Here is a 27,133-nt window from a genome sequence, read left to right as displayed (position 1 = left end):
CGGACTAGGTCCCGTGGCTGCAGCGACCATAACGGCATCCTCAGAGTGGTGTCTGGCTTTAGTCAGAGGATCTCAACCTCTTTTCAGAGGGAGCATGCTCGTGGGACTGGCCGGTCCTGGGCGAGGTATGGTTGAGTCAGGGGCATTCCTCCCCTCAAGCCATGCTGCTAATCTGTGGTACTGGTCCTTCCTGGTCTTTGACGGGACATGTCACATCCCTCATCATGGTCCGTATGCAGGCAATATAGGCCCTTGAGGTGCCGATCCTAAACATATATGTTCCAAAGCCCGCACTTGGCGCAGAGCTTGAAGAGACTCCTCTTCCAACATAGTCGAGCTGCGAACTAGGCCCAAGCTTGGGCCTTCAAAAAACTTAAGAGAACATCTGCGATGGAAGGTGATCTTTGGTGACAACGGGTCCCCGCTGCCGGTAGTCGGGCGACAGTTGTAGATGGTGCAACGTCTGTCAAAAAAGACTAATTTTGTAGAAAAACTTGAAATAACAACAACAAATAGGTTCAGAGAGCGACAGGAGAGCACTCCCAACACTGAAACATGCAGTAACAATCTGAAGATGGCCATCAGGGGTGGAGTTTAGGGAGAGGACGTCATTGAATGGGGGCAGTATGACCAAAAGGACAGTGATTGGTTATAGAGCAAAATAACATTTTCGGGCTAAAGCAAAACTGTTTTTTTCTTTTACCAAGGTTTCCCAGCCTGACAGGGAATATTCATAGGTTATCCACATACTGGACCATTAGGGTGGTCAAATACCCAAATCTTCCCTTGGATATTGTGTCTTCACGTTAGGATTTGGGCAATTTTATTCATAATAGTTCCTTAAAAAACAAAAAGGTTTTGGAAACACTTCTGTTTTGTCATAAAAGGCTGTCCTCAAGGTGAAGCAACATTGACTTTATTAGGTTTCCCTTGAGGGCAGGTTTTTTCTTTAAAAGACCCCCACTTATCCCTGATTAATGTATTTTCTGGGAGGTGGGTATATTTGGTATATCTGTGACCTACAGTCCTCGCATCAGCTTTTTTTATTTCTGTTTTGTTTTTTTCTCTTTGTCTTGCTGTTGGTAATATAGAGAGTTTTTCCTATATGTGTGTGTTTTATACACAGTAATGATCCTTGATCAGTCCTTATCTTCATTAGGGTTGATCGTACTGTATTCTGACATTTGGGCAATTTTATTTATAATAGTTCCTGTTTTTTAAGGAACTATTATAAATAAAATTGGCCAAATCCTAACGTGAAGACACCTTGTAGGTGGACCATTAGTGGTGAGCATTCAGGGGAAATGTCCATTTGTCAAACTCCATGGAAATACTATCACTCTAGGCTCATCACAACACTGTACCTGCATACTTAACACACCACTCTGCCATATAAACATCAAAGGCTGTATATCCTTGCATTTGTTTCCACCAAGGTTAAGAAAATCCATGGCAAAGTCATCTAAAAAGGAATCCCAGCAATGTATATCTCTACATATCATATCTAAAACATCAAGGCCTTTATGATCGACAGCTAGAGATTTAGTGTTGAAGTCTTCCACAATCGTATAATATTTTCCCTCGTGTTTATCCAGCCGGGAATTTAAGATTGCTTGAATATAATTCTGTATCACCAATGGGGTTAAATCCTGTGGCGGATCCCATCGATTATTCAGCAACATCCTACACCTCGGCAAGAGACTGGATAAAGAGATGACCACTGCCATAAAAAATGTATTTTGATAGTAAGCCAGATACTCCGCTACATTTCTTACACCTATCAAAAGGCCACCAAAAGGCCTGCCCAGCGTTTTCTTTACATCAGCCTTATAGATTATGGATAAACCATCTATATAACACGGGTCAGACATGTTTCCTGTAAGCAAAAAATATTCGATCGGCCAGCATTGCCAAGTCCTCTATGTTATAGGAAGGACTGAAAGCCCCTCGTATTACAGGAGGTGAGGCCAATATATTACACAAATCGTCTGAAAGCAAAGCAGTAGCCTTATATTCAGTCCTTACTTAATAGAGCAGCAGGAGGCCATAGCCAATCCTCATATTTGACTATTGTTTAGTTATTCAAATCCGTGAGGGACCATGAAGGGTCGGCATCAAGATCTGCCTCAACAGTTTGCATAAGAAAGATATCAAACCCCATTCTGAGAAAATCCACAGCATACATGAATATGTGTTCAATAAATAAAAGAGGTAAAATAGACAACCGCCCAATTGGTTTTACCGTCTGACTCCGGTAGCTCTACTAATATTTCCTTTGTGTTAATCATATGTAGCTGTAGTAGAGTACAGAACTTGTAAAACCATATTCATATTCAAATATGGGCTTGTTTCAATGGCGAATAGTTCAACAATTTACATCTTCATAGCGTTAAGCTTATTTAGCCTAACCAGTGATTGTGGTCATTCTTTTCTGGTCAGGACATTCACATTATCGCATCAATTACCACTCTTGACGTTTATTTCCTTCTCATAGCAGGAGAGGATGAGGAAAAAGAGGAGTCTTCCCATTCCGTTTCATAATTAGAACTAACCCAATGTACATTTTTTATTTGTATTAGCCACTTATGCATCGGGCCACGTTTGAACTCTCACCAGGCATTCTGTCTTCTACAACAAGAGCCAGATTAGACTTCCCATCCTTGTCCAGCTAGTCGACATTCAATGCCACTTTATCTTCAAGTGTAAACAATGGCTTCTTAGTAATGGGTACCCTACTAAGTTTATAATAATTTCCTTCCACCCTAGCTGCTTTCCATTCTAGTACCCTCCTTTCAAGTCTTTTTATCACGCTTTCGCTTGTGAAACAAGGACTGTGCAACTTCTTCCATACACACAATTTTAGTGCTCTCTTTATCAGGGTTAACTCCCATTTTAGAATTTACTGTAGGTTTCAGAATAATGAAATCCTCACAGGGAGGAATATCAGGTCCTAGAACAGAAACAGGTGTGCAATATGCCGATTAGCTCCCCTTCAGAGGCCATCCTACCATTGTAAAATACCACATCCAAAATACAGCTAATTGCAAACGCTTGTTCCTTGTGCAATATTTGAGAGAGGACAAATAAGGCCTTTACCCTTAACGGTCAGGGCAGACCGCTCATCCTGCAATGGATCAGATTTGTTTAGTTGCTCTCTGCAACACCAACCAAATCAGAAGATTTAGATAACCTAGGGTTTTCTACATTTATGCCACAGGCTTTATCTGAAATAGTTAATGGATTATCACGACCACCCATAAAGACTCAGAGGGAGTAACAAAGATTTAGTAATGAGCGGCTATTAAATCGGGTAGATCTAAAAGATCCCCCTATCGCGCATGGGTTTTAGTGGCGAGGTGTCTGCCATGAACTTACCTGCAGGCCTGATGTCACAAGATAATGTGGTTCCTTGCACCAGGAAAAAGTAATTTTTCCCAGCTGGCTTTTATTTTCTGTCCCTTTTACAGTCTCTGCCACATATTCGGGCGGATGTGCCACAGACGAGGAGGAATTATAAGGCTGCTTGCCGCCAACTCCGATACTTTAAGGTTTAGCAGCTGCCTTTTGTGAGGAGCTCCTTTGTTGATTTCTTTGAGTGAGCAAAACACTTTGATTAAATCGGGGCAAGGAAACAAGCCAGTAACTCAAGCCCTCACCAATCCATAGCCAGTCAGCACTCGCGCTAATCCACGCGGCCCGAGTTTTTTATCCTCGTCCTCTTGCAGGGATGTAAAGCATTGCCCAGTATATTAAAAAGGCACAGCAACTCGCTTTCCAAAGTCCAGCCACAACAATGTAGCAGTAACAACAACCACCAAAACAAAACGGAAAGAATTTCTCTGCAGCGAGTCAGCACTCAGGAGGCAGACCATATCTAAGTCACAAACGTTGCCAATGTAGCTCAGGTGCCAAATATAACAAAGAAAGTAACCCTTGAGAGCTTCATATTCGTGACAGGGCACTTTTTGCATGCCTGCAGTTTAATCAAGTAAAAACTAAACTTAAGCAACAAATCGTTAAACCAGTGAAATCATAAGGCGGGTCCGACTGTCCATGTAAACAATCTTTCACAACCATGACATCAATCAATTGGAGCATGGTGAGCGATGTATGCTGATCAGGTGGATGACAGAGTCAGGATGAGAGCCACCCCTTTCGAAGCAGTCTTTACCTTCTGCTGGTCCTGCCTACCCTGCACCATACTCCAGGTTGTGGGCAGCAAACTCTGGATTGTCCATGAACATTGGCCAATGGAGGGGGTTAGGGGAATCACAAGTCCATTAAGGGCATAGTTTTGTATATAGTTGAGATTGTCCTACATTCCCCATTATATGTAAAGACCATCGAACTTGACAGCCACCACTTGCATTTAATTTCTTTTCCACAAAAATAAGTAAAATCCTGCATGGCTTTTCTCTTAAGTAACATAGATGGGGCAAATATTGTAGGACTACTAGCCAGGAGCCCCTGAAGACAATTTCAGGTTTCGCTCATGATCAAGACTTCATAAAGTCTTCTTTTATTGTAAAATGATGTACTCTCATCAAAACACCTGCAGTCAATTAGTTTTGCAGTTGGAAAACTGAATAGTCTTGGTGGGTTCTGTCCAGCCCCATTTCCACATTATTTGGTTCTTGGAGGAGAGATTTGAATAGATCCTGCACATAGCACTTCAGGTCCGAGTACTGACCTTGAATGGGGGTGACTCGCAGGTGAATGTTCTTCCTTCAAGATCTGTTTTTGGCATCTTCTTGGCATAATTGAATCGAGGAGCATCGAGTTTCAGAAGTCCATTCTGTTGACCAATTGCGAAAGGTCGTAGCTCTACTCACAAAGTGTTTTCCTGATCCTCACTGCAGGATTCTGCGGTCTCCACTCTTATCAACCGAAGATAATGTGTGCAAGTTCTGCAACTGAGCTTTGGATCTCCTTTTTGATCTCAGAAAGCATTTGGAATATGTACATTTTCGTGGTAGGTTGCGCCATGTTCTCACTGCCCACCGGACTTGAATCTACCAAGGCCACGGTCAGGATCTCCTATTTTCAGGATTTTTCCTGATTATGCATTAGAGAGAGAACATCCCCATCATTTGCTGCTCTTCGGTGTCTTAACAGTTATGGACGCCTCGGTGTCTGGTAGAGTTGACTGAGTGATAGCTTAACTGTAGAGCAGGGTGTTGTCCCACGGAGTCTCGTCAATTGACACCAGGGTGGCACTCCAGCTTGGCTTGGGAGCATCTTAGGCGATCAATCTTTTCTCTGCAAATTTGCAGGATCAAGCAGTGAGGCAAGGTCTACACGTTTCCGTACTCATGCCTGGGTAATGCTTATGTTGTGGGATGGCTTTGGCAGCTCCAGGGGAGCGAGGATCTGCATTGGTGTACGTGTATATAAAATTAGTGGCACACTAGGTGTCAATGGGCTTCTATGTCTAACCTGTCAGAGGTTTGGACTGCAGCCCCCGCGCATGGCCACACCGCCAGTGCCGCAATCAACAGAATTGTGGAATCAAGCTCTGTGGAGAGTTCAGGCAATGTAGTGTGCCAAGAGCCCATTGGAAGATGACCCAAATGTCCCAGGGACTGGAAGCAGAAAGAGCTTTTGCAGGCTTAAATAGGTGATGAAGCTTCCCGAGAAAGGTCTCCCTTGTCGGGGGATAATACAGAATTTGTAGGGACCTAATGTTTCACACAGGGACAGTGTTAGCGTGTCGCTCAAAGCACTTGGCGTTCTGTAGCTCTCAGAGGACATCCAACCAGATGCATTTCTCTGTAGTTAAACATGTAAATGAATAGTATTTTTTTGCAGACATTTTGATTAAAAGTGTATAGAGACAAGATTAAATAATTGATAAAAAATTGGTAAGAAATGTACAAATGCAACAATACAAATTGAATAAATGAATGGGTAAGGGAAAATAAATAAATGAAATAAGAGCTGTAAACTAGGAAGAGTATGAAAAGAAGGAATCTTGGAAGGCAGACAAACTAGGAGAGAGTGGCACCAAAAGAAGAATCAAAGCACTGTGTGTGGGGAAGTAAACACCTGAAATGTGCATTTTCTGAGCCAGGTACTTTGGTGCCTGCAAGACGACGGCTTTGAAAGGGATTAAGCATAGTTTATTAAACTAGATAAGGATGGATCAGGTTACTATTGAAGGAGGAACAAAACAGGAACAATGTATTCACATATTCTGACACCAGAAGTTAAGACTGCTGCAAAGGGAAAAATAAGAGACAGGGAGCAGTAGCACACAGGACACTCATCACTCGATACGCTCAGGAGAACCTCAAGGGACACAGGTTTTAACTTTATGGCATTCCAAGTGCTTGTATAGTAGTTGTATCAGATAGCTGATTTTACTATGCTGAAGAATGTATATTTGAATAGCTTATAATAAAACATGATAAAGAATAAAGTGCGTAATTGATCTATATAACCAGCATTAACAAAGTCACCTTTTTGCGGACTCCTTCTTGAGCACTTGACAGTTTCAAAAGCACCGGGGGAAGAAATTTTGATATAATACTTTGAAGTTGTTCATCTGTGTCTGCATGGCCAAGGCGTAGAAATACACGTTCAAGTTGATCTGAAAAGTAGTAGAAAAAAAATGAAATAGCAAAATGTGCTTTTTGCACTACTCAAACTTCACAGACTATCCTTCACTGCTAACTTTATTGGCATATACTTATCTGCAATTACACTCACTGAGTACCATCTTCGTTTAGCATCGGAGCCATCTTAACTCACAGTACTACGCCTACATTTAACTGTTTCTGCAATAAAATGTGAGCTTTTTACCAGAAAACACCAAATTCAACATTGCCACTGCTTTGCCCTCTCTATGTGTGCAAAACTGCCTTACAAGTCGCCTTTGGATAAATAATATCCTGCTAAATGACAAGTCATCTTCTAAGCCTTACGCAGAAACAAAACTGTATTCCCTCACAATAAACCAATTTCAAATCTATTTCTGTTAAATACCACACTCACCTTAGCATCTTTGGGTCCCCTTTAACTGTCATCCAATATCACTTCTGTATTTAATTTTTTTTTTTTATTTGCATTTTATCACCGAAATAAATATGTCTTAACCAGTGGTGGAAATGGAATTGGTGGGGGATCCCACAAGGGCCAGGATGGGGGGCAGAGTTTGGGAGGCAGGGTTAAAGGTGCGGAGTTCCAAGTTGACCTCCAATCAAATGAAATGTCCAAAATAATAGTTTAAAACGGCACTATTTCTTTCATGCTACTTCTTTTCCAAACTATATATCAATTCCACTTTAAACCACTTCCATGGCATTGGGGGATGAGTTACTTCACTATGCGGATAATAGTTTTGACCAGTGTTGCTGAGTAAATATTCTTTAAAATGCACAATTTGCATTGCATTTTATTTTTAAAAAAAAGAAAAAAAACATTTAAAAAACCTTCCCCTTGGGTACTATTCAAACACAGTGATTTCTGTTTGCCATAAGCAACGTTTTCCTTTACTTGAACCACACCCAGCAAAGCTCTTGCAGCTCCCCTCTGAAAGCAGTTGGGTGGCTGCATCGTGTGTGATGTTAATAGGGGTGTTTGTTTATGCAATGTTTGTCAGATACCTGTATATTTATGTAATGTTTGTCGGATACCTGTATATTTATTTATGCAATGTTTATAAGATACAAGTATCCGACAAACATTGCATAAATAAATAATCTGCGTCCATGTATCTGACAAACATTGCATTAATAAATGAACCGGGTCATGGCTGAGGACTGTAACTTCCTATTGTGACCTCTTGCATGGGGTCACCAGAGGAAGTTACAGTTCGCTTGCGAGCACTTTGTTTCCCCCCCTTCTCCCCAGCGCAGAGCAGGGGTTTGGGGTGGCTGACTCTGGCCGGATGCCGCAATCCGGCTACACATCTGGTGCCGGATCTCGGATCCGGCGAGAGCCGGCCCAATGACCACCAGCCCATTTCTTAACACAACCATACATAAATATACTACAATCACTCAGATTGGCGCATTAGAAAACATAAAAGAAAAGATAAAATAATTCCAATTAACACCAAAATTACAGATCTTATGTCAACATCAATTACTTCAAAAAGGAGTACAAAGCCAACAATGTAGATCTTGAACTAGGATCAGAGTGAACAATTTCCCAAAAAGAGATCAGGGATGTAATCCAGATACATTTACATGACTTCCAAGGTAGTTGGTTCTAATACAAGTCAGACATTCACATCATAAGCCTCAGACACCACGGGCCCAAACAGCGTCTACACGTTGCATCATTTATATCCTTCAGTTTCCATCTAAAGCCAATCTCTTTGGTTGATAACACATTTAGTCGGAAACGCAGCAGGTATCTGGCAAAACCCCTCGAGGGATATAAGAGCAAATAAGAAGCACAACTTCCTCATTTCCTATGAAATTCCCCAACCTCTTTGTTTAACTTATACGACCTTGCTTTATCACCGGTCTCGATCCAGTCATATTCATTACACTTCTTCCTGGCTATTTGCTGCTAGTTAGTCTATGCTGGCTGATGCAGTGTCGAGAAATTCACAACTTGACTGTAAAAACACACTCTCCCGCAATGCACTTAATGAATCCATTTAACCAAAAATAGAATAGGGCAGGGGGTGGCAAATGTTTAAACAAAGAAAGGCGCTATTACAACAGATTCTGTAATTTATTGAATTGAGGCCTAATTTGTGCAGAATAATCGACATCAGAACGGATCTTGGTAAGCCCAATACGTTTTTCCATAGAAGCCCCTCTGCGTAATCAAAATCGTATTTGTTTTAGATGAGAAATTTCTAACCCCTAACACACCGTTGGAACCACCTTCTATTCATAAAATGTGAGCAAAGATTTAAGAGAAGAGAGAACCTTCCAAGTTGGCGATGGAAGGATTTCATTTGGCAGGCCATCTGTTTTGCTCTAATGACCACCTGCTCAACTAACAGTGTTTTGTTCTTTCTGCCATGGATATTAAATTATAAATATTTCACATGGCGCACTTCTTCTAGGTTAGTCGAGTTCAGATGCCAACTAGTAGACCGCTTTCTACGCCCTGCATGAATCACCAGCATTTTAGATTTTGAAGTATTGCTGGTCAGGGCTTTTCCCTCGGCATAGTCAAACAGTCATATTCCTACCCCAATATAATCTATTAACAAAATGTCATCAGCGTAGGCTTCCCATAACATTTGGGGGCACAAAAGAAAATTCTGCCAAGTCTGCGCCAAGGCCCGACAAAAAGAGATTGAATAACATCTGCGCCAAGACTCAGCCTTGGCATAATGCATTTGTTGCTTGTATTGCTGCTGTCAATTGGCCACACTGATCCATTCTGACTCGTAAAGTTAATTCAGAGTGCAAGTCAACTAAAATGGCCAACAGGTATTTGGTATACCCCAGTTTTTATTTTTTTCAGAGCAAGTTTTGATCCACCCTGTCAAATGCCATTGACAAGTTGATCAAAACCACATATACCTCTGGGGTTTGCTTTCCCCATACTCTCTGTTGAAGATGGCCAATAAGGTCTGCAGTAGTTGTCCCCTGGATCTCCCTCGGTTGGACTCGGACCCAAATGACAAGGGGGACACAATTCACTTCCCCTGGTCTTATAATACTTCTTGGATTCACAAAACTTAATGTTTTAACAGTTCCTCATGGTTCGCCTCTTTTTGTCGACTTCCCTCTGCTGGGTTCACTTTGGCCAGCTTTTGTAAAACTGTTCACCGTCGACCCCCCCTCAGTCGGGTTCACTCCGGTCAACACACTATTCATAGGGACTTCAGGCTGTGCCCCTTTTTGTTAACATCCCTCTGCTGGGTTCACTCTTGCCAACTTTTACAAAACAGTTCACTATGGACATCCCTCAGTCGGGTTCATTCTTGTCAACATACTTTATGGGACTTTAGACTTTGCCCCTTCACGTTAGCATCCCTTTGCCGGGTTAACTTTTGCCAACTTTTAATAAATAATTCATGTGCTAATTTCACCAAGCGGGATTCATTTCCCTTTCTTTCACAATCATCTGTCGATCAAAGACTTTCGATGGTATAGAGGGTTTTACAAGACCCCTGTATGACCACTTTGGACCTCTTTCCGCCTTTTCCCCCCAAGGCCTTCTGGTTACAGCAGTTTCTACCATCGGGTTATCAGCCAGAGTTTCCTGCGTGAGCACCCACGTGGTGCCGGACTCGTATGTTGCTGGTTTGCCCCCTTTTTCTCTAATAGGTCTTTAAGCCTTTCACAGTTCAAATTAGTCTTTTGCTACTTTTCGTTAATAACAGTTTGGTTTCTTATCGACTCTCCCCTCGACTCACCAGCTGTGATGAACTGCTTTGCTTTCTTTCTCTTTGGAGTCGAGGTTGGTAGCACAGAGACAAGAGTCTCTCCCCGGCTTAGTAATCAGTGGAGGAGGGTCTTGTGTACCGTTGACATCTGCTGCAACACACTCTAGCTATTGTTCGCCGTCTTATAATTCCTTCTGCAGAGTTTTCACGGGCCTTGGTCAGAAAGGTCAAGATCGCTTCTCTCCTCGTCACCCTCTCGGTATGCGCTGTCTTTCTCCTCCTCTTGAACTGCCGTGCTGAGTTCATTAAAAGTGTTTGCGTCAGGAAAAGGGGTTGGGGGCAGTGCTTTGGAATACCTACGAGGCAGGATAGGGAAAAGGTGTTGAAAAAGAGGGCTACAGCATCTCACTCGTCAGTGTCCCACTCCCCAAGGACCCCCCCCCCATCCAGATAATCCTCCCTCACTAGTCCACCCCCAGGAACTGGATCCAATAGCAATGACCATGTCCTGGACACCTGGATGAGAGATGCCCGCGGACTAGCCAGGGAGACACCGTCTGGTTTCTCACAGTACCCAGTTACACAATCCTGCTGGACCGGGGTCTCTAGAGCAACTTCATTTCTGTACGATGGTTCTAACGTCATCTGGGTCCAACAAAGTCCCAAGATGGTAAATCCTCCTCCCTCACGGCAATAGACTCTGGCGATACAAATCCGAGAAGTGCGATTCCCAAGTACTTTCGGGAACAGGGCAATCTTGCTAAACGATCTGGTTACTATCTTGTTTATTTATAATCTGCCATACAATGTTATTGTTGTTATTCAATATGGCAGATAGTATCTTCTCGCCTTCTCTTCTATGTTTCAGCACCAGGAAGCCCTTAGCCTTAGTTCTAAAATGTATTTTCTCCTGTTTTATACTTAGGATACGTTTGTCAGGAGACGGACTGGAGTTTTTAATACAACTAATGTTTTTCCTCATGAGGCTTTTTAAGGCCTCAATCTCAGGCATATAAACCTTTTTACTAACAGTTGCACAGAAATTTGAACGTTTTACCCAGGCAATTATATCATCTAGTATCTCAACTAATGCAATGTCGGGGACTGTCCGTTTATCAAATGTTTCAACAGTCGTTTGCAATTCGTTTCCAAATAATGACATACAAATTATGACATACATTTCCCCATTCTGCATTTAATACATTTGCAATATACAATAAAAGGAAAGTCACTCTGGGCAAGTTTCCATTTTTAGTCAAAAGCATTTTAAGTGAGATGAACGATTGCACCAATTTTGCTCGCTCACATGCCTGCATTCTCGCAATGTCCAATAAGAGGATAGCTGAGCTACTGGCCACACAGCCAATAAACGTCAGATCCATTCACCATTTTATATAATGTCTTGCAGACTGGATTGAAAAAGGTAATCAAAGTCAACTTGTAAAAATGCAAAGCAGCTCCTGGCATGCATTTTGCTCTTTTTTTCTGAGATCAGAGGAGTGTAACTTGTTCAGGTTGGGAAGTATACAGCGATATAAAAATGATTAAAAAAACAACAGAGTAACTCTGGGAAAGTTCCCATGTTGGTGCAGAGTCTCCAAACAGAGATGCACCGATTACACAGACATCACCCTATTCAGAGCTTACATCGAAACCTTTTCATTCACCATGTTAAAATCTGTAATAAGCCTTTGTCATCTGTTGAGGACTGCTTCAACTTTTACTTGATTGTCCCCTCTTTTACCCAACCCAACGCAACGCCAGTAGATCCATCAGCCTCCTCCACCTCATTCAATAAATCCCTTACTTGACACTATTTCATTGTTTTGTTTTTCAAAATTAAACATACCATGGTAGATGGAGAAAATAAAACAATGAACATGGATTGCAACGTCTTTCCAGTTGATACGTCGATAGAAGAATGAAATTCTATTCACAACTCGTACAAGTCCCTTTACCCTTTCCCTATCACCATACCACTATGAAATTTCTCAGATAGTTTGTCATTTATCATATTTGAAGGTTTTGAACAACATTTGCAGGGATTTATTGAATGAGGGAGGGTGGGGGAGCGGGGGAGTAGTTCCCGGGAGGATAGCTCAGGGGCAACATGCTCACCTTGGAAGCAAGACAACACAGAGCAACATAGGTTCGATCCCCGGGTCAGCGCTTGGAAACCTCTGGGTATTAAGCACGTTATAAATAACCTATCATATCATATCGAAGATGGTACATCAATATTTTCCACTCCACTGTCACAGGATTGTCACTCTCCCTGCAAATCTGAGCAACCTCATCAACTCAGCAGTCCCCCAGTTTTAATATCCCCTATCCAGTGACAGATCTCGGTATCGCTACATTATGTGGGTATTCCATTTTTTCAGAATTATGAAATTTAAGTTTGGCCATCTCTTTATCTGTGCTGTCAAAGCATCCTACTATGTTCAGGATCACTTTGGTTACTTCTGTCACAGTTGAATTACTTGGAACTGACCCCACTTTCAGAATTGTGCATGCTTACCAAATGAAAAGAAAACAATGTGCATTGGGTAGACCTCCAGGCACTCCTCACATCTTGCTCTATTAATTTCATAGGTTACAACTGACATCAAGTATTTCATTAAAGGAGCCACAGATCACATGTCACGCATGAAGTTCTAATAAATTGTATTAACTTAGTCAGGATGTGGGGATCACTACTATGAGGCAAAGAGATCTTCCTACAAATAAACAGGATAGTCTCTTCTCAGAGAACAGCTAAAGAAATGGGTTAAACTATAAAAGGTCATAGTCCACTCATCTCCAACCACAACATTAATAACATTAATCCCAGAATGTTCAGTCTTACATCCATGAAATAAGTATCATGTAGCAGCCTTATAGAGAAGACACTGTTACCAGTCAGTGGTCTTATAGTACTCGTGTTTGCTTTGTAAATGGATCATACAATAGGTTGTCTTTACACAATTCTGGATCCCTAACAAACTTGCACATTAGAGACTGCAGAGAGTCCTTTAGTTTGGTATGGTGTGGTTTGGTTTGGTTTGGGGGCCTACTGTGATTGTGAATATATGACCCACTTAAACCTTTTTTCTGAAACATATGCCAAATCGGTACACGATGATCACGTTTTTCTTTTCTTGATCATCATTTCCTTCGACAACAGGAATAACAAAATATTCCGATGTTACATTGGCTTTAGAACTTTGCAAGCCCAACCAGTTAGCCTGTTTTTGTATTCCATAAGCAATTACCTTATTGTACTTTGATAACCTCAATGTTGGGGGTGACGTCGTCATTGCTATTTCCAGACCTAGAGTTGCATTTGTCTGTGGCCTGGATTTACAATGTCAACCAGTTGTTCCTGAGGACAGGAATCATACTGTCATGAACCGCCGTTTGCGTCCCTTCTGGACTTCGTGGTCCCTGACCAATAGGGGACTGAATTCAGTAGTCCTCCCAACATGGCCGCTGAACGCGGAACGCTGTTTGCCAGTCTCTGCGTTACACGCTCTACGTTCTACAAAGCAGACACGCCCTTGCGGCTCTGCGCATCTCAGCGCTACCGCTTGCAGTAGTCGGACGTGTGTTGCCGGAGCTCGTTCAGCGCTTACCTTTGATTCCTGGTTCCCGGTTCCCTGAATTCCTGTTCTTCCTTCCTTCCCCTTATCCTTACCTTTGCATATCCTGGATTTCTAACGCATTCGGGTCTTCGAGTGCGAACCTCGTCATTTCCTGGTCTCCGACATCTGAACGTATCCTGGAGTTGGGTTACGAACCACACTCTGAAATCCGAGGACCCACGCACAGGGTTATATAAATCCCAAACTGTGCGAAAGAAGACATCTCCGAAGATCACGAGTAAACAATACAGACAGGTGAGAAGGGGAGAGACTTGTGACACATACAGCCATTGCAGAGTTTAAGCTTCCCCTTTGTAAAACATTGTTGGGTTCACGTGGCTAGTTGAACCATTTGCTTTTGCACAGCAAATTATCCTAACATTTGGTCTTTGGCTTGCAACTATTTCCTAGGATTTCAGGTTCCCCTTCAATCAATTAAAATCTGTATTTGTCACTTCTTTTTCATCCCGGTACGCAATTTAAATAATGTTTATATAGACTGACCATCCAATTTTTATAAACCTTGTACTGTCAAATAACCTTTACAGATCTACTGCTTTGCTATACTGTAACTTTCTTCTGAGGTAATGTGCCTACATGGCTCCTGTATACTACATTATTGGAATGCCATTTACTTTTAATGCCCAACATTTTCATTGTTTAGCTTACTGCTGCACCTTGACCTCAAACTATCAATAGAACCTTTTTGCATAATAAAGAAACAAAAAGGTATTAAGTCTTCTGTTGCCAATCAGGTTTTATATCCTCCTCCTCCCAATTTTCAGACTCCTCACCACATACCCCATTTCACCTGCTTCATCATGATTCTACTAACAATGAGATCAAGCCACTTATACAATAGTGTTAGGTTAATGCAAGACTCTCAAGGAAAAACATACAATTCTACGCATACCCAAAAGGTGACACATTCACAAAGACCTCAAAACAATACACTGGCTTAATATTAAAGGCGTAGGACAACCTACGATGCTGTGCTGGTGAACCCGGACAAATTACTGTTATTCCACCTCTAATGCATTATGCCAGGTGATAGATACATGGATCCAAAGTGCTGGTGAGAAAGTGCTTTGCAGAGCGTGAGTGAATGAATGAAGGTCTCATGCGTTTTGGTTGGGAGAGACAGTACAGTGCGAGATGCCCGGATTACTGCGAGGAGCAGTGCTGTATTCAAGGTGATTGCTGGTATTCTCAAGCTTGCACACACAGAGGATACATGGCGGTTCCCTTGCAAAGCTTTTTAAAGAGCATACCAAGAGATAAGATATCTGTTGCAAGGTAGGACATGACCAAATTGTATAGAAGAAATCAAAGTTTATTTAGTTACGTAGGGAGAGCAACAGGCACCCAGCTTCGCCCATCTCCAACTCCAATGTGTTCCAGAGCCCCCTAGGGATCTGGAAAACCTGCTAGAACATAAACAAGGTACAGCATGAAATACAGAACACAACATATCTCCCCACTTATAATGAACAACCCAAAAATCTTAGTCACACAAAAAATCTTTCAATCCGACAAGGAATTTCCCGATCCTTCCCACCACACCTCCACTTACACTCGACTCCCCACTTCCCACACAACTCTCCTCATATGCACTCCCGACACCCACAGGTGCCTTAGCATTATCCAACTCAATCTCCCTTCCCTGCCTTTGCTCTTCACACGACTACGCACTGCTTAACACCAACCTGCCTTTTGACCAAACTTCACCTCCCTCAACTACCACCACACTCCCTCTCACAGCCATAATCCTTTTTGGACCGAGGAAATTTGCTTTCTAAACACTTGAAACCATACCTGGGATTTTTATAGGTACCACATCTTCAACTGCCCATTCTTGCTCTTTAGCTTTAGAGACATCAAACATCTTCTTATATTGGCACTGAGCCTGTTCTATCAACCTCATTATCTCTTTGCGATCCACATTTACATTGCCAGCTAACCCCACCCAGTCTGGACACAAATTGGTGCCCAGTTGACGCCCCTTCAGTGACACAAACGGGGAAATCTTGGTAATAGAATGGGGCGTGGTACAATAACTCCACACCATTTCCTAGAGTACTTCAGCCCGTGACTATCCCGATTGAATGCCCTCTTTCAGGAACCTATTCACTCGCTCCACCAACCAGTGCGCCCTGGGATCGTACAGTGCAGTGCGTGTGTGCACCATCTCAAAATGCAACCGAAAATTCTTCATGCTTTCAGAACAAACTTGAACTCCATTGTCTGTTACAATCTCTGAAGGAAAACCTTCCCTAAAAACACTTCCTCAAAAAATGCTAGCAATTCCACTGTGGTGGCCTCTCTCAGACCCTTCCATTCTATCCACTTTGAGTGGTAATCAACCAGCACCACCACAAATTTAAAACCATCATCTAATCCTTGAATGGGACCCATCAGATCTACTGCCACTTTTTGCCAGGGCTCAGCGGTACACGCACCGGTAGAAGTGGTGTCTCTCTTACTACCTTGCTCTTATCACACGCCACAAACACTCCACATTCTCTCACTTTCCTGTCCACTCCACTGTCCATGCCTGGCCACCAATAAATTTGCCTTAACAATCTTAGTCCCAATCATACCACAGTACCCTTGATGGGCGATATCAATGAGCTTCTCTCTGACTCCTTCAGGAGGAACCACCTGGCTACCTCTCCTAAATCTACCCCCAGACCCTGTCAGACACAATTTGTCTTTAATCTCATAAAAGCGATCGAATTTCCTTTCGAATTCCTTTTTACTGGGCCAACCTGCCACCGTCCACTCCTTCACTTTGCTGAGAACATTATCATTCTTCTCTGCCACCATCCACTCTTGCTTCTCCACAGCCCCAAGATCAATGCTTGCGACAATCATCTCATCTTGCGACTCTCCTCCCGCCTCCCAATGTTCCTCTACAGGAAGCCGCAAAAGACAATCAGCAACGACATTTTCTCTACCAGGTACACAACACATATGATAATTGTACCTTTACAGCCTTAACACCCACCTCGATATTCTGGGTGACCCTTTCGCCCACCCTTCACTAGCCAGCATTTGTACCAATGGCCTATGGTCGGTCTTAATCATGAACCTCTGACCCTACAAGAAAAACTTGAAATGCAAAACCGCCCAAAACACAGCTGAAGCCTCTCTCTACAACAGAGAAGTTATTTTCCGTACCCCTCAAGGGTCTGGATGCAAACGCAATTACATGGTCCCTTTCCCACAGTCCACTTGTGAAAGAGATGCTCCCAAGCCTAATAGACTTGCATCCACCATCAGCACCGTTTTCCTGCCACTTACAAACCCTACCAATGAGGGAGTACCAGCAACTCCTTCCTTAATTTTTTTTTAACGCATCCCGACACTCATCCGACCACAAAAAAACAACACCCTTCTTAAGCAATTCCCTCAAAAGGAGCTGAAATGGCAGCAAAGTTATTAACTAATTTATGGTATGAATGACCTTAGCTGATCCTTGTCTCGTGGGGCTGGAGCTTTACTAATGCTTTCTACAAGACTAAGTTTGGGGGCAATCCCCTGGGATTATATTTTGTGTCCTAAATATTCTACCTCACGCAGACCTATTCTGCATTTGCTCCGCTTTACAGTTAACCCAGCCGCTTTCAATTTCTCCAAAAGACACTGCAAAATTTTGTCATGTTGGACCATGCTCTCAGCAAACACCAGAATATCATCCTGAAATACTAATCACATTAGACACTCCTTATAGCACTTTCTCCATCACTCGTTGAAACACTGCTGCCAACCCGAATGGCATCCTTAAGTATTTAAAAGTCCCTTCCGGTATAATGAACACTGTGAAATCTTGACACTCCTTGGACAACGGCACCTGATGACATGCTGCTGACAGGTCAATAACTGAACCAACTGGAGTCCCCTAAAACAGATAAAGTTTCCGAGATGATCGGTAAGGGGTGTCTTTCCACCAGAATTTTCTTGTTAAGATCTCTTAGGTTGACGCAAAGCAGCATCTTTTCATTGCTTTTTACCACCAGAACTACCGGACACAGACATTCCGTGCCTTGTATCCGCTCTATCACTCCACGTTGTAACAGACTATTTAATTCTTCATGTAGCTGCTGTTTCATGTTGTGCAGGACTGGTCTCACTTTTGTACTACAGGGCGAGAGTTAGGTCTCATTTATTTTAATGTAATGCTCAAAATCCTTTAATCTTCCCAGACTTTCTGAAAACATTTCTGGGAACACTGCAGCCAATGTGTCATTCACTTCAGCTTCCGAAATTGGTGTGTCGAGCACTTGCTTGCATCCGAACCCCCAGTCTCCTTTGTTCCTCCCATCCTAATAAGGAGGATCCCTTCTTTGCCACTAGTATGTCTGCCACACAGTTGCTGCCTTTGTAGCTTACCAGACCTCTGAATTTTCCCAAAAGATCTATCTTACTCTCCCCTTATCTGCATGGTTGCACATGGGACGGAAACAGATCTTGCACATTTCTCAGCAGTGTATGCTTGAAAGTGTCTTCTGACACAATTGTTCATGGAGACGCTGAATCCACTTTCATCGATAACTTAAGCCCATCAATCTGGAACTCCTCCACTGGGCCATTCACCCCCAGAGATATTGCAGAAATCACAAATAAGTGTCGAGGCTTGCTTTCAACACCTTGGACTGATGAGATGGTCTCCTGCTAATTTTGACCTTGCTTCTGTTCCACCACATTGATGGACGACTCCTTGCACATGCGTGCAAAATGTCCTCTCCGTTTGCACCTAAAACATTCTGCATTATTCGCTAGACAGAATATACTGTTCCCTGCATGTCTGAAATTTCCACATCCAACGCAATTATGCCCCCACCATTCCTTCTTCTGCACGGGTGGTCTCCTTTGGCCCATAGCACAAACTTAATACCCCCACATGTCTTTCCACTTTAATTTCCTTCATATACTGAGTCATTTGTTCAATACCTCTGATGACCTCCACTGCCATATCCTTTGCTAATAGCTTCTCCTGTACTCTGGGTTTATTTGTGCACCTTACCAATTGATCCCGAATCAGGGAGTTCGTCAAGTCCCAAATTCGCAAATGTGGCTCCGTGTCCTTAACGCAGCCCGTACCCTTCCATCGACTCTGAGGAATCTTGGCTTCTATGAAAAAACTTGTGTCTCTCGAAAGTCACATTCTGTTTTGGTTTATAGTTTTCTTCAATCTTCTTCATAGGAAACGAGAATTCATCCAAATCCCCTACTCCTGCTTCCAACAGTTCAGGAAGGACATCAAAAACACTATGCCCCTCTGGGCCTAAATTGTGAAGTAAAAGAGCTTGCTTCCTAAAAGGGTTGAGCTTATCCCCAGCCATGGCCACCAGGTCACTTTTGAACATTTTCCTCCATCTTTCCCACCATGGTAATGTCTTTACTTGACTTTAATTTGCTTCACCTTTCTTCTTCTTTCGTATTTTTTTTTTTTTGTTTTTTTAAAAGCACTCCCCTTGAGTGCTCTGTGTGTCTTATGGCAATGTTAGCCCAATACAGAGGGTAATTGTCTCTCCAAGCGCCATGCCCAAAATCCCCTCGAGTATGGACCTGCTGTTTCCGCTACTGCAGTGAAAAGAGTTTCATATGATCCCTTATCCGGGCTGCACTAGCGATAGTTCTCAGTCTCTGTTGTTACCAAGTAACTGAACTTGCTTTTCTTCGCCTAGGGCTGTGACAGGTTGCGCAGCTAATTAACTCGTAAGTAGGCCAGGAGCTTGCGCATGCGTCTCGCATGACTTCTTTCCAGAGACGACTAACGTTCTATGGCTGCGCGCGTCCTCAGCTTTTAATCAATGTTTCCTGCAAAGTTTGCCTTTGATAATAATGGTACCTCTACACGCAGCCGCCGCCCTCTTACTCTTGCAGTGTAGCGCGCTCATCACCTAGGGTCCTCGCCTTATCCCGGCTGTGGTGTCTGCTCTCCCACAGAAACTGGAGACCTCTGCCTTGCCAGCGGCAAGCTGCTACAGACGTTCCCTTCCTCTTAGCACCTGGGATAGACTCATCCTCGTCGCCACTGTTGCGAGGTAGGACACAACCAAATTGTATAAAAGAACTCAAAGTTTATTGAGTTACGGAGGGAGAGCAACAGGTACCCAACCGCGCCCGTCTCAAACTCCCATGTTTTCTAGAGTCCCCTAGGGTTCTGGAACACCCGTTAGAACATAAACAAGGTACAGCATGAAATACATAACACAACAACATCATAAAAAGTACAAGAACATCTACGAAGTAGTTCAGTAGCAACCATTGGTCATCGGTTTGTCTTCCTTTGTTCCAGTCTCTCTCAACTGTTGCCCATGAACACTCCTTCAGTCACAACCCAGGAGTTCCATGAGGTGACCTGCCTGCTTCATCCAAGCATGGAGAAGCAGGATACAACAAGCAGTGATCTTGCTGTTAGAGTCGAGGTGACCTGAAGGCAGAATGTCCATAGAGCTGGAGCATGCCAGGCCTATATCCAGATTGGGACTTGTGAGAAACCTGAAGGTGTCTCAACTGCTAGGGTCGTGGGGATCTTTCATTGAGGTGGTCAGGATACGGCCATCGCTTTTTGGATACAGTCCCTGGGGGTGGACCAATGAGGCAGGATCACCTGGGTGAGGGGTCTTCGGGGAGTGGAAGTGGGACACCGGTTGGCGAGATGCAGTATCCCCTTCCCTGTAACACCTTTACCCCATCCTACCAAGTAGGCTACTTCGTAACTCAACCCCCCAGCCCCTTTCCCAACATGAACATTTCCTCACTGACAACTCACTACAAGAGAAAACGGACTAACACCCCGAGCTGTATACCTGACACGTCCCAATACACTGGTCAGGCAATTACTGGTGACCACGACACACACAAGACTTCCATTACACTTCCCCACACAGATAAAAGGCGGAGCACGAAAACACACTCTGAGCAAGGCAAAGCACACGAGGAAGCAGACGTTCAGAAATGGCAGCGTAATACAAGGCGAAAGACAGCAAAACAGAAGAGGATTGCGAGGAGGGAAGTGCCCTTGACCTGTTCAACTAAAGACTTACTTTCATGAACCTTCAAGAATAGGAAACGCAAGACCAGGAATCAAGGCCCGGGGCTCTCCCGTGTTGATAGTGTAGGCGGGGAGCATTGTTTGCTGCTGCGGTACGGTCCTTGGCTCCTACAACAAAGCAGTGCCAGTGAAGTCAGCACAGCCGGCGAGTTGGGCAGACCGATGCCAGTCCAGTCTGTGTTGAAGCCAAGGTTGGAAACGGCAACATTGTATAGTGAAAACTATAGAGAACAGTGTATGAAGCATATGTGGCAAGCAACGTAAACACAGCTATACAGCAGATGAGTGATTGAACTTTGAAGCCAAGATAAGATACCGTAGACCGAGAGGTCCGGCACCACGTGGGTGCTCATTCAAAAGTTGCCGGTAGGTATCCAGCTGAAAAGGTGGCAAATGTGAAGGGTGATAAAGAATTGTAAAAATGAAATGGTCCTGCAACGGGCCAAGCCAAAACCCTCTGCACATTCGAAAGTCTTCGATAGTTGATAAAAAAAAAGAAAATTGTATGAACATTGTGTTACAAGCGATCTGAGCCCAGCCGAGGGAGATCCGGGGGATCTGAGATCTGAGCCCGGCGGAGGGGGATCCGAGATCTGAGCCCGGCTGAGGGGGATCCAAAATGAATAGTGAAATCGCCGGAGAAATCGAGTACTTGTGAAAATCCTAAGAGGAAAATAACTTGTTAGTTTGTCACATCAGGACCTCTGAGAGATGAGACTTTGAAAGGCAGAGAGACTTGAGCACAGAAGGCCCTGATGCTAATGACTGAACTGTATCCTCATACTAGAGAAGCCGGAGACTGTGCTAAGCTCGAGTGTACCGCCGTGTCCTGTGCTGAAAACGTGGCGAAGGGAGGCCAACGGCCTGAACATCACGACATATTTTTTGAACACTTCTTTCTTTTTCATAACATTGTTTCCCACACTCATTGTATTTAGAGGCAAGGATTGGCAATAGGTTTATTAGTGTAGGCCCCTTTTATTTTGACAAGACACTACTAGGACTATGTTATATTTGATGGTCGTAGCTTGCTCCCATCTGTAGATTTAGGATTAGATGCGCATTTTTCAAACTCTTTTAAGTTCAATAAACACCCTTGAACTGTGGTCACTTGTGTCTGTCTTACTGTTGATACCATGCCTTCCTTACATACCCCAATGCCATGTGGTCAGCAGGCATTAGGAGACCACCCAAGTGTGAGGCACCGTGACTGAAGGAGGAATGGAGCAGAAACGGAGGGACAATGGCCACTGGGAATGGGACTGGGAATAAGAACAATTTTATCTGTAACTCTTCACTGCCTTCTGATGTCAGGATCATGGTCAGTCTAGCTCAGATACACTAGTACCTTTTCCAGTGTAGCTTGCCCCGATAACATTTACCTTGGCTATCCCACTCATGATTGGACTAGGACAGAGACATGTTTGAATACAATTAGCCCCAAAGGAGGAGAAACATCAAATTCTTGCGACAACGCTGGATCCAATTGTCAAAGTGAATGGGTCACGATCCTCTTCACACAAAACACTCATCTGTATGGCTAAAGCCCAATGTGAAGAACAGGAAGATGAAGATACTTTGGCTAAATTGGCTAATGGGTGGGGGCCTAATACAATACAATAAAGTGGTTTCTGTAGTGTGGGGCTTGCATTGCTATATGCAATACAAGCCAAAGAATGTTCTCTAAAGCCAAGTAATGTTCTCTAGTGGTGGAACCCTGGGTTCTCTCTGGGTTCATGTATGACAGTCATTCAGGATGGGAGACATGCCTGAAAGGAGGCGGTCATCTATGCTCCCTCTCTCTTCTTATAAAGCTTTGCCCTGCAACATAATGTTCGTCTACATTTTGTACCTGCTGGCTCTAGTTGAATATTTGCCTCCTGGGTCTCCTCCTGAAGTTGAATACTACAAATAGGAGACTAGTTAGCGAATACATGGCGAGATGTGGCGCCAATGATAACATTCGGTACCCATGTGGGCATGATGTAAGTCGAACCACTCCTGAGAAATGGAGTCCAGTTGCAGCCCTGTTGAGTCTCCATGCAGCCAGCCCTTCTGAGATGGGTGCCCGTGGAATCCAGGGCTAGATGTAGAGACCCTGCTGTAGCATACAGGTTTGGCGCTGGGCACATAAACCCAGCAATGTAGGCCCCAGTGCAAGGCCGAGAATTCGAGGTCCCAGAAAGAGAGCTGCCCTTTAGGGACATGTTCTCCCTCAGGAGAGCCGTGCAACATCTGGACCCAACACAGTACCAGATTCCTCCAATGCCACAGGATGTGTACCACAGGATGTGTACAAGTAAAATGAAAATAATACGGTTTCAAATATGGAAAATAAAGGGGAATACATCCACTCGGGGTGCCTGAGCGCTTTAAATGTCACCCGTGCATTTCACTGCAGGAATTACTGCTGCGGGCGATGGAAGGGAGCAGAGCTCTGCTCAGTGCTCTGTTGAAAATTATGATGTCAGTGGTAATGCTGAGTGCTGGCGATTGCTACAATGCCGTCACTGAGCTCTGTGCCGAATACAATCCATGCTGAGAATGATGACGTGAGTCCAGTGGCTTGTCAAAAGAACGGGCCTCAGTACGTCTTGGATCGGGCAGTAAAGCAATAAAGTGCTACACTGTGTATGTCTATTAGTACTGCAGGATATGTTTATGTAATATTGTACAGTTTATTTAGCCTTGAGGCTACTGAATATGTAATGAAATTAAGATTGCATACGGCTTGAGATCTGATAAATTCATATGTGGTTGATGAGAGGCAATATTACTGTTTTCTTTCCAGTTGTGAATACTTGTGTTGCTAGTCAGGTCTAATGACAGTTTAAATGTACATGGAAGGAGCTTTGCTGTAGTTGTTTGGGGCAGCGTTATGGGATAATGACATTTAAAAATGTATTTTAAGTATTTGACATCTATGGGGGACGCTCAAGACCTCGCAACCAAGATGGCCGCTGCTCACTGAGCTCCGAGAGCGAGCACCAAGAGGAGGCGGCCCGGGTCCGCTCTGGTCCAGTGGTGGGTGCTCGGTTTGGCAGGCAACGAGCGGACAGGTGTGGGGCTTCTGTTGACCTAATCTGAGAGCTAGCGAGCGCACCCTCGCAGAAACCCTGCCCAGTGAGCAGGGTGCTCCTGTGCCGCCGTGAGGGAGAGCTGGATCAGGGTTGAAAGCCCGCAATCCAAATGTTCAAAGGGAAAAAATACTGAAGATTATTTTTCGAAATAATCTTTGGTCTTTTCTCCCCTGAACATTTACAGGGCTTGGAGCAGACGTTTACCTTGTGGATGAGCGGCTCCCCGGCAGGTGTGTGCAGTATTTCCGGGCCGGAGAGGTGGTGGAGCCATATGGGGTCAGTGGATTGTGGACGACAGCATCCCTTCACATCAGCAAGGAGGCCGAGGGCGGTCCTAGTGGGCCAGCTCGTTTTGTGCTGGTAGGGAAGACATGCAGATCACTCTATTTGCACTATTGCTTCTCTACATAAGCTGAGGCTGCTGTGCTGTGGCGTGGCGGCCCTGCTAGCGGCTGGAGACACTCGCTGAGGCCCGCTGAGGCCCCCTGAGGAGGGAGCAGAAGAGCCATAGTCCGGTGGGTCAAGCTGTTGGGGGACACTTGGGCCCAAGTCTCACCAGAGAGGGTGGAGCGGGCCTATTGAATTGCTGGCTGGGTATAGCAGTGCAAGGCCTGGCTCTGAAGCTGATGCTGGGGTCAGGGGAACGACTGACTGAGGCCCTGGCCAGCATTGCTTTGTAGGCCTGATGGTAACTGTTGGGGGTGAAACAGCTGAACAGATTGCTAATGTATGGTGGCTCTGGAGACCCTGCGGTCTTCCCCCGCTGGGTGAATAAAGTTTGTAGTGATTGAGTTGAGCAGCTACTGGATGGTCAAGGGGAATAAAAACTAGGGTCACCTGCAGTTTATGCAGAAGGAGGGATTAGCTTTGTGCAAGGGCACTATGGCCGCTTCCGAGTCGTCAGGCTGGAAGAGGTGGCTTCGACTGACCTGGCTCCGGCTGCACACAGAGGGTCAACGAGTCTGTCCTCTGATCTGAACTTAATACTAGCTGAAATGAAAAGCGGCTTTGAATCTGTGAACACTAAGCTGCATAACATGGAGCATAAGATGGACCGCATGCAGTAGAGGATAGAGACGGAGAGCATCCGCCTTCACGAAGCGAGCACAGAGTGGGGGTGCTAGAAGATACGAGCAGCGAAGTGACCCGGGCTACCCGCCGTCTACAGCAGGAGTTGAACAAAATCTGTGACAAGAACTGAGACTTGGAAGTAAGGTCTCGACGTAACAGAGTGGTTGGGATCCCGGAGTTGATGCCTGCAAAAAATATGGAACTGTTCGTGGAAAACTGGGGCAGAATCTGCACCCTGTCATTGGGGGACTGAATTATCATGACTGTGATGCCATTCTGCGCAGAGCATGTGAACTCGGGATTTGCATTACAAAAGGAGGCCAGAGCCTAATTCTACCAGGATTTCACACCATTGTTGCAGCGGGCCCGGCTTTCTTACTTGGCTGCGAAGCGTTTGCTGAGGGAAAGAAGAATGCAATACGCAACGCTGTAACCCTCTAAACTCAGTTATTCATGATAACATGGCTAATTTTTTCACAGATGCAGCTGAAGTGATTTCCTTTATTGAATCTCTCCCCAAGGCCTGGGGGGGTGGGAGTCTAAGGGAGCACATTATAGCATGGGAGTGACTTACGAATGGTATTTGGTCATGGATGTGATCTAAATTGATCGGTTATATGTGTGACCTAAGGGAGGATGGTGCAGCACCCACATTACCATTTGTTTGTTTGCTTATGTAAAAAAAACCTGTCACTATGAGCAACCCTCCTCTCTGGGGGTTGCTCATAGTGGTTGATCCAACACATTTGCAGAGTCCGGTGGCCCCAGGTAGAGGAAGTTGGGATTGGGATGTGGGGGCAGGGGGTGTCGGGATCATTGCTGGTTGGGGTTGGGCAGTGGGGGTGGTTGGGTGATGTATACAAGTGGGGCTGGCAGATCTTGGGTTGTTGGATCTGTGGAGAACATTGCACCCTGATGAGAGATTATTCTTTTTACTCTTCTGTGTACATGAGATCCCGCATTGATGATGGAATGGCTTCCGAGAACACAGTCGGATCATTCCATGATTTTGTGGCAGTTTCGGCTTGAGAACCCGTTAGGGAGAATTCTCAAAAATTTGCGAATTCCCTCTACCTTAGAGACCCCAAGCAACTTTGCTGGATTTTGAGGACTTTATTCTTTTTCCTGGAGAGGGTGTGAGCCTTTTTCCCCACTCTCTCATGTATTTTGATGTGAGTTTATACACTGTTTCTTTTTGGTTATTTTGTATTTGTATTTATTTTATTTATATAGCGCAAACCAGGCCCCGAGGTTACCGGGCGCATATCTTCAAACAATGGTCACAACAGTGCAGGAGCATAGTACAGACATGAATACAAGAACAGTACAGGTTAGTCAGGCATACAGGACAAAATAGTCAGCTATTCAGTAGGACAGTTGATCATCAGAGGCGGCTAGCCAAAGATTAGCTTTGAGTTTAAATAAATTGAAAGATGGTAGATTTCTAATAGTGAGCGACACAGTTTTCCAGAGTTTGGCTGCCAAAACTGGGAAGCTAGCCCCTACAGCTGTTTGGAGCTTGACTCTGGGGATTGAGAGGCTCTGAGTGTGGACTGACCCGAGTGACCGTGGAGGGTTATATTGAGTGAATTGCAAAGCTAGGTAGATAGGGGCCTGGTTGTGAATGCATTTGTATGTGAGGGCGAGTGATTTTAATGAGATCCTTTGGGCGACAGAGAGCCAGTGCAAGTTCTTCCTAGTTACGGAGATGTGTGCTGATCTCGGGATATTAAGGGCTGCTCTAATGGCATTGTTTTGAGTGATTTGGGGTTTGCTTAGGTTGCCCTGGTTAGTGCCTTGGTACAATGCATTACAGTAGTCCAGTATGGACATAACCAGTGTCCTGGCGAGGGAGATGCAGTTCTGCGTGGAGAGGAAAGGGCGACAGGCAGTGATCAGTTTACATATGTAAGCTGATGCGGCCGCAACTGCATTGGTTTGTCTGTGAAGGGAGAATGTGGAATCTAGGTAGATTGCCAAGGTTTTTGTGTCTTTG

At 44.2% G+C, this 27,133-nt stretch overlaps 1 protein-coding gene across 2 annotated transcripts in view; it reads right to left on the bottom strand.

Annotated features, from left to right (window-relative positions):
* The window catches only part of ECPAS (Ecm29 proteasome adaptor and scaffold), a 3,148,361-nt gene that overhangs the window by 3,059,477 nt on the left and 61,751 nt on the right, over positions 1-27,133 (bottom strand). For both annotated transcript variants that reach the window (XM_069630810.1, XM_069630809.1), the window contains exon 2: positions 6,459-6,589. In XM_069630810.1, coding sequence (XP_069486911.1) covers positions 6,459-6,589 — 131 coding nt within the window. The remainder of the gene's footprint in view (positions 1-6,458; positions 6,590-27,133) is intronic.

The sequence above is a fragment of the Ambystoma mexicanum genome, chromosome 6q (genome assembly GCF_040938575.1).
Source record: "Ambystoma mexicanum isolate Mex_15411 chromosome 6q, UKY_AmexF1_1, whole genome shotgun sequence".
NCBI classification, from domain to species: Eukaryota; Metazoa; Chordata; class Amphibia; order Caudata; family Ambystomatidae; genus Ambystoma; species Ambystoma mexicanum.
This window is presented reverse-complemented; position numbering and strand designations above follow the sequence as displayed.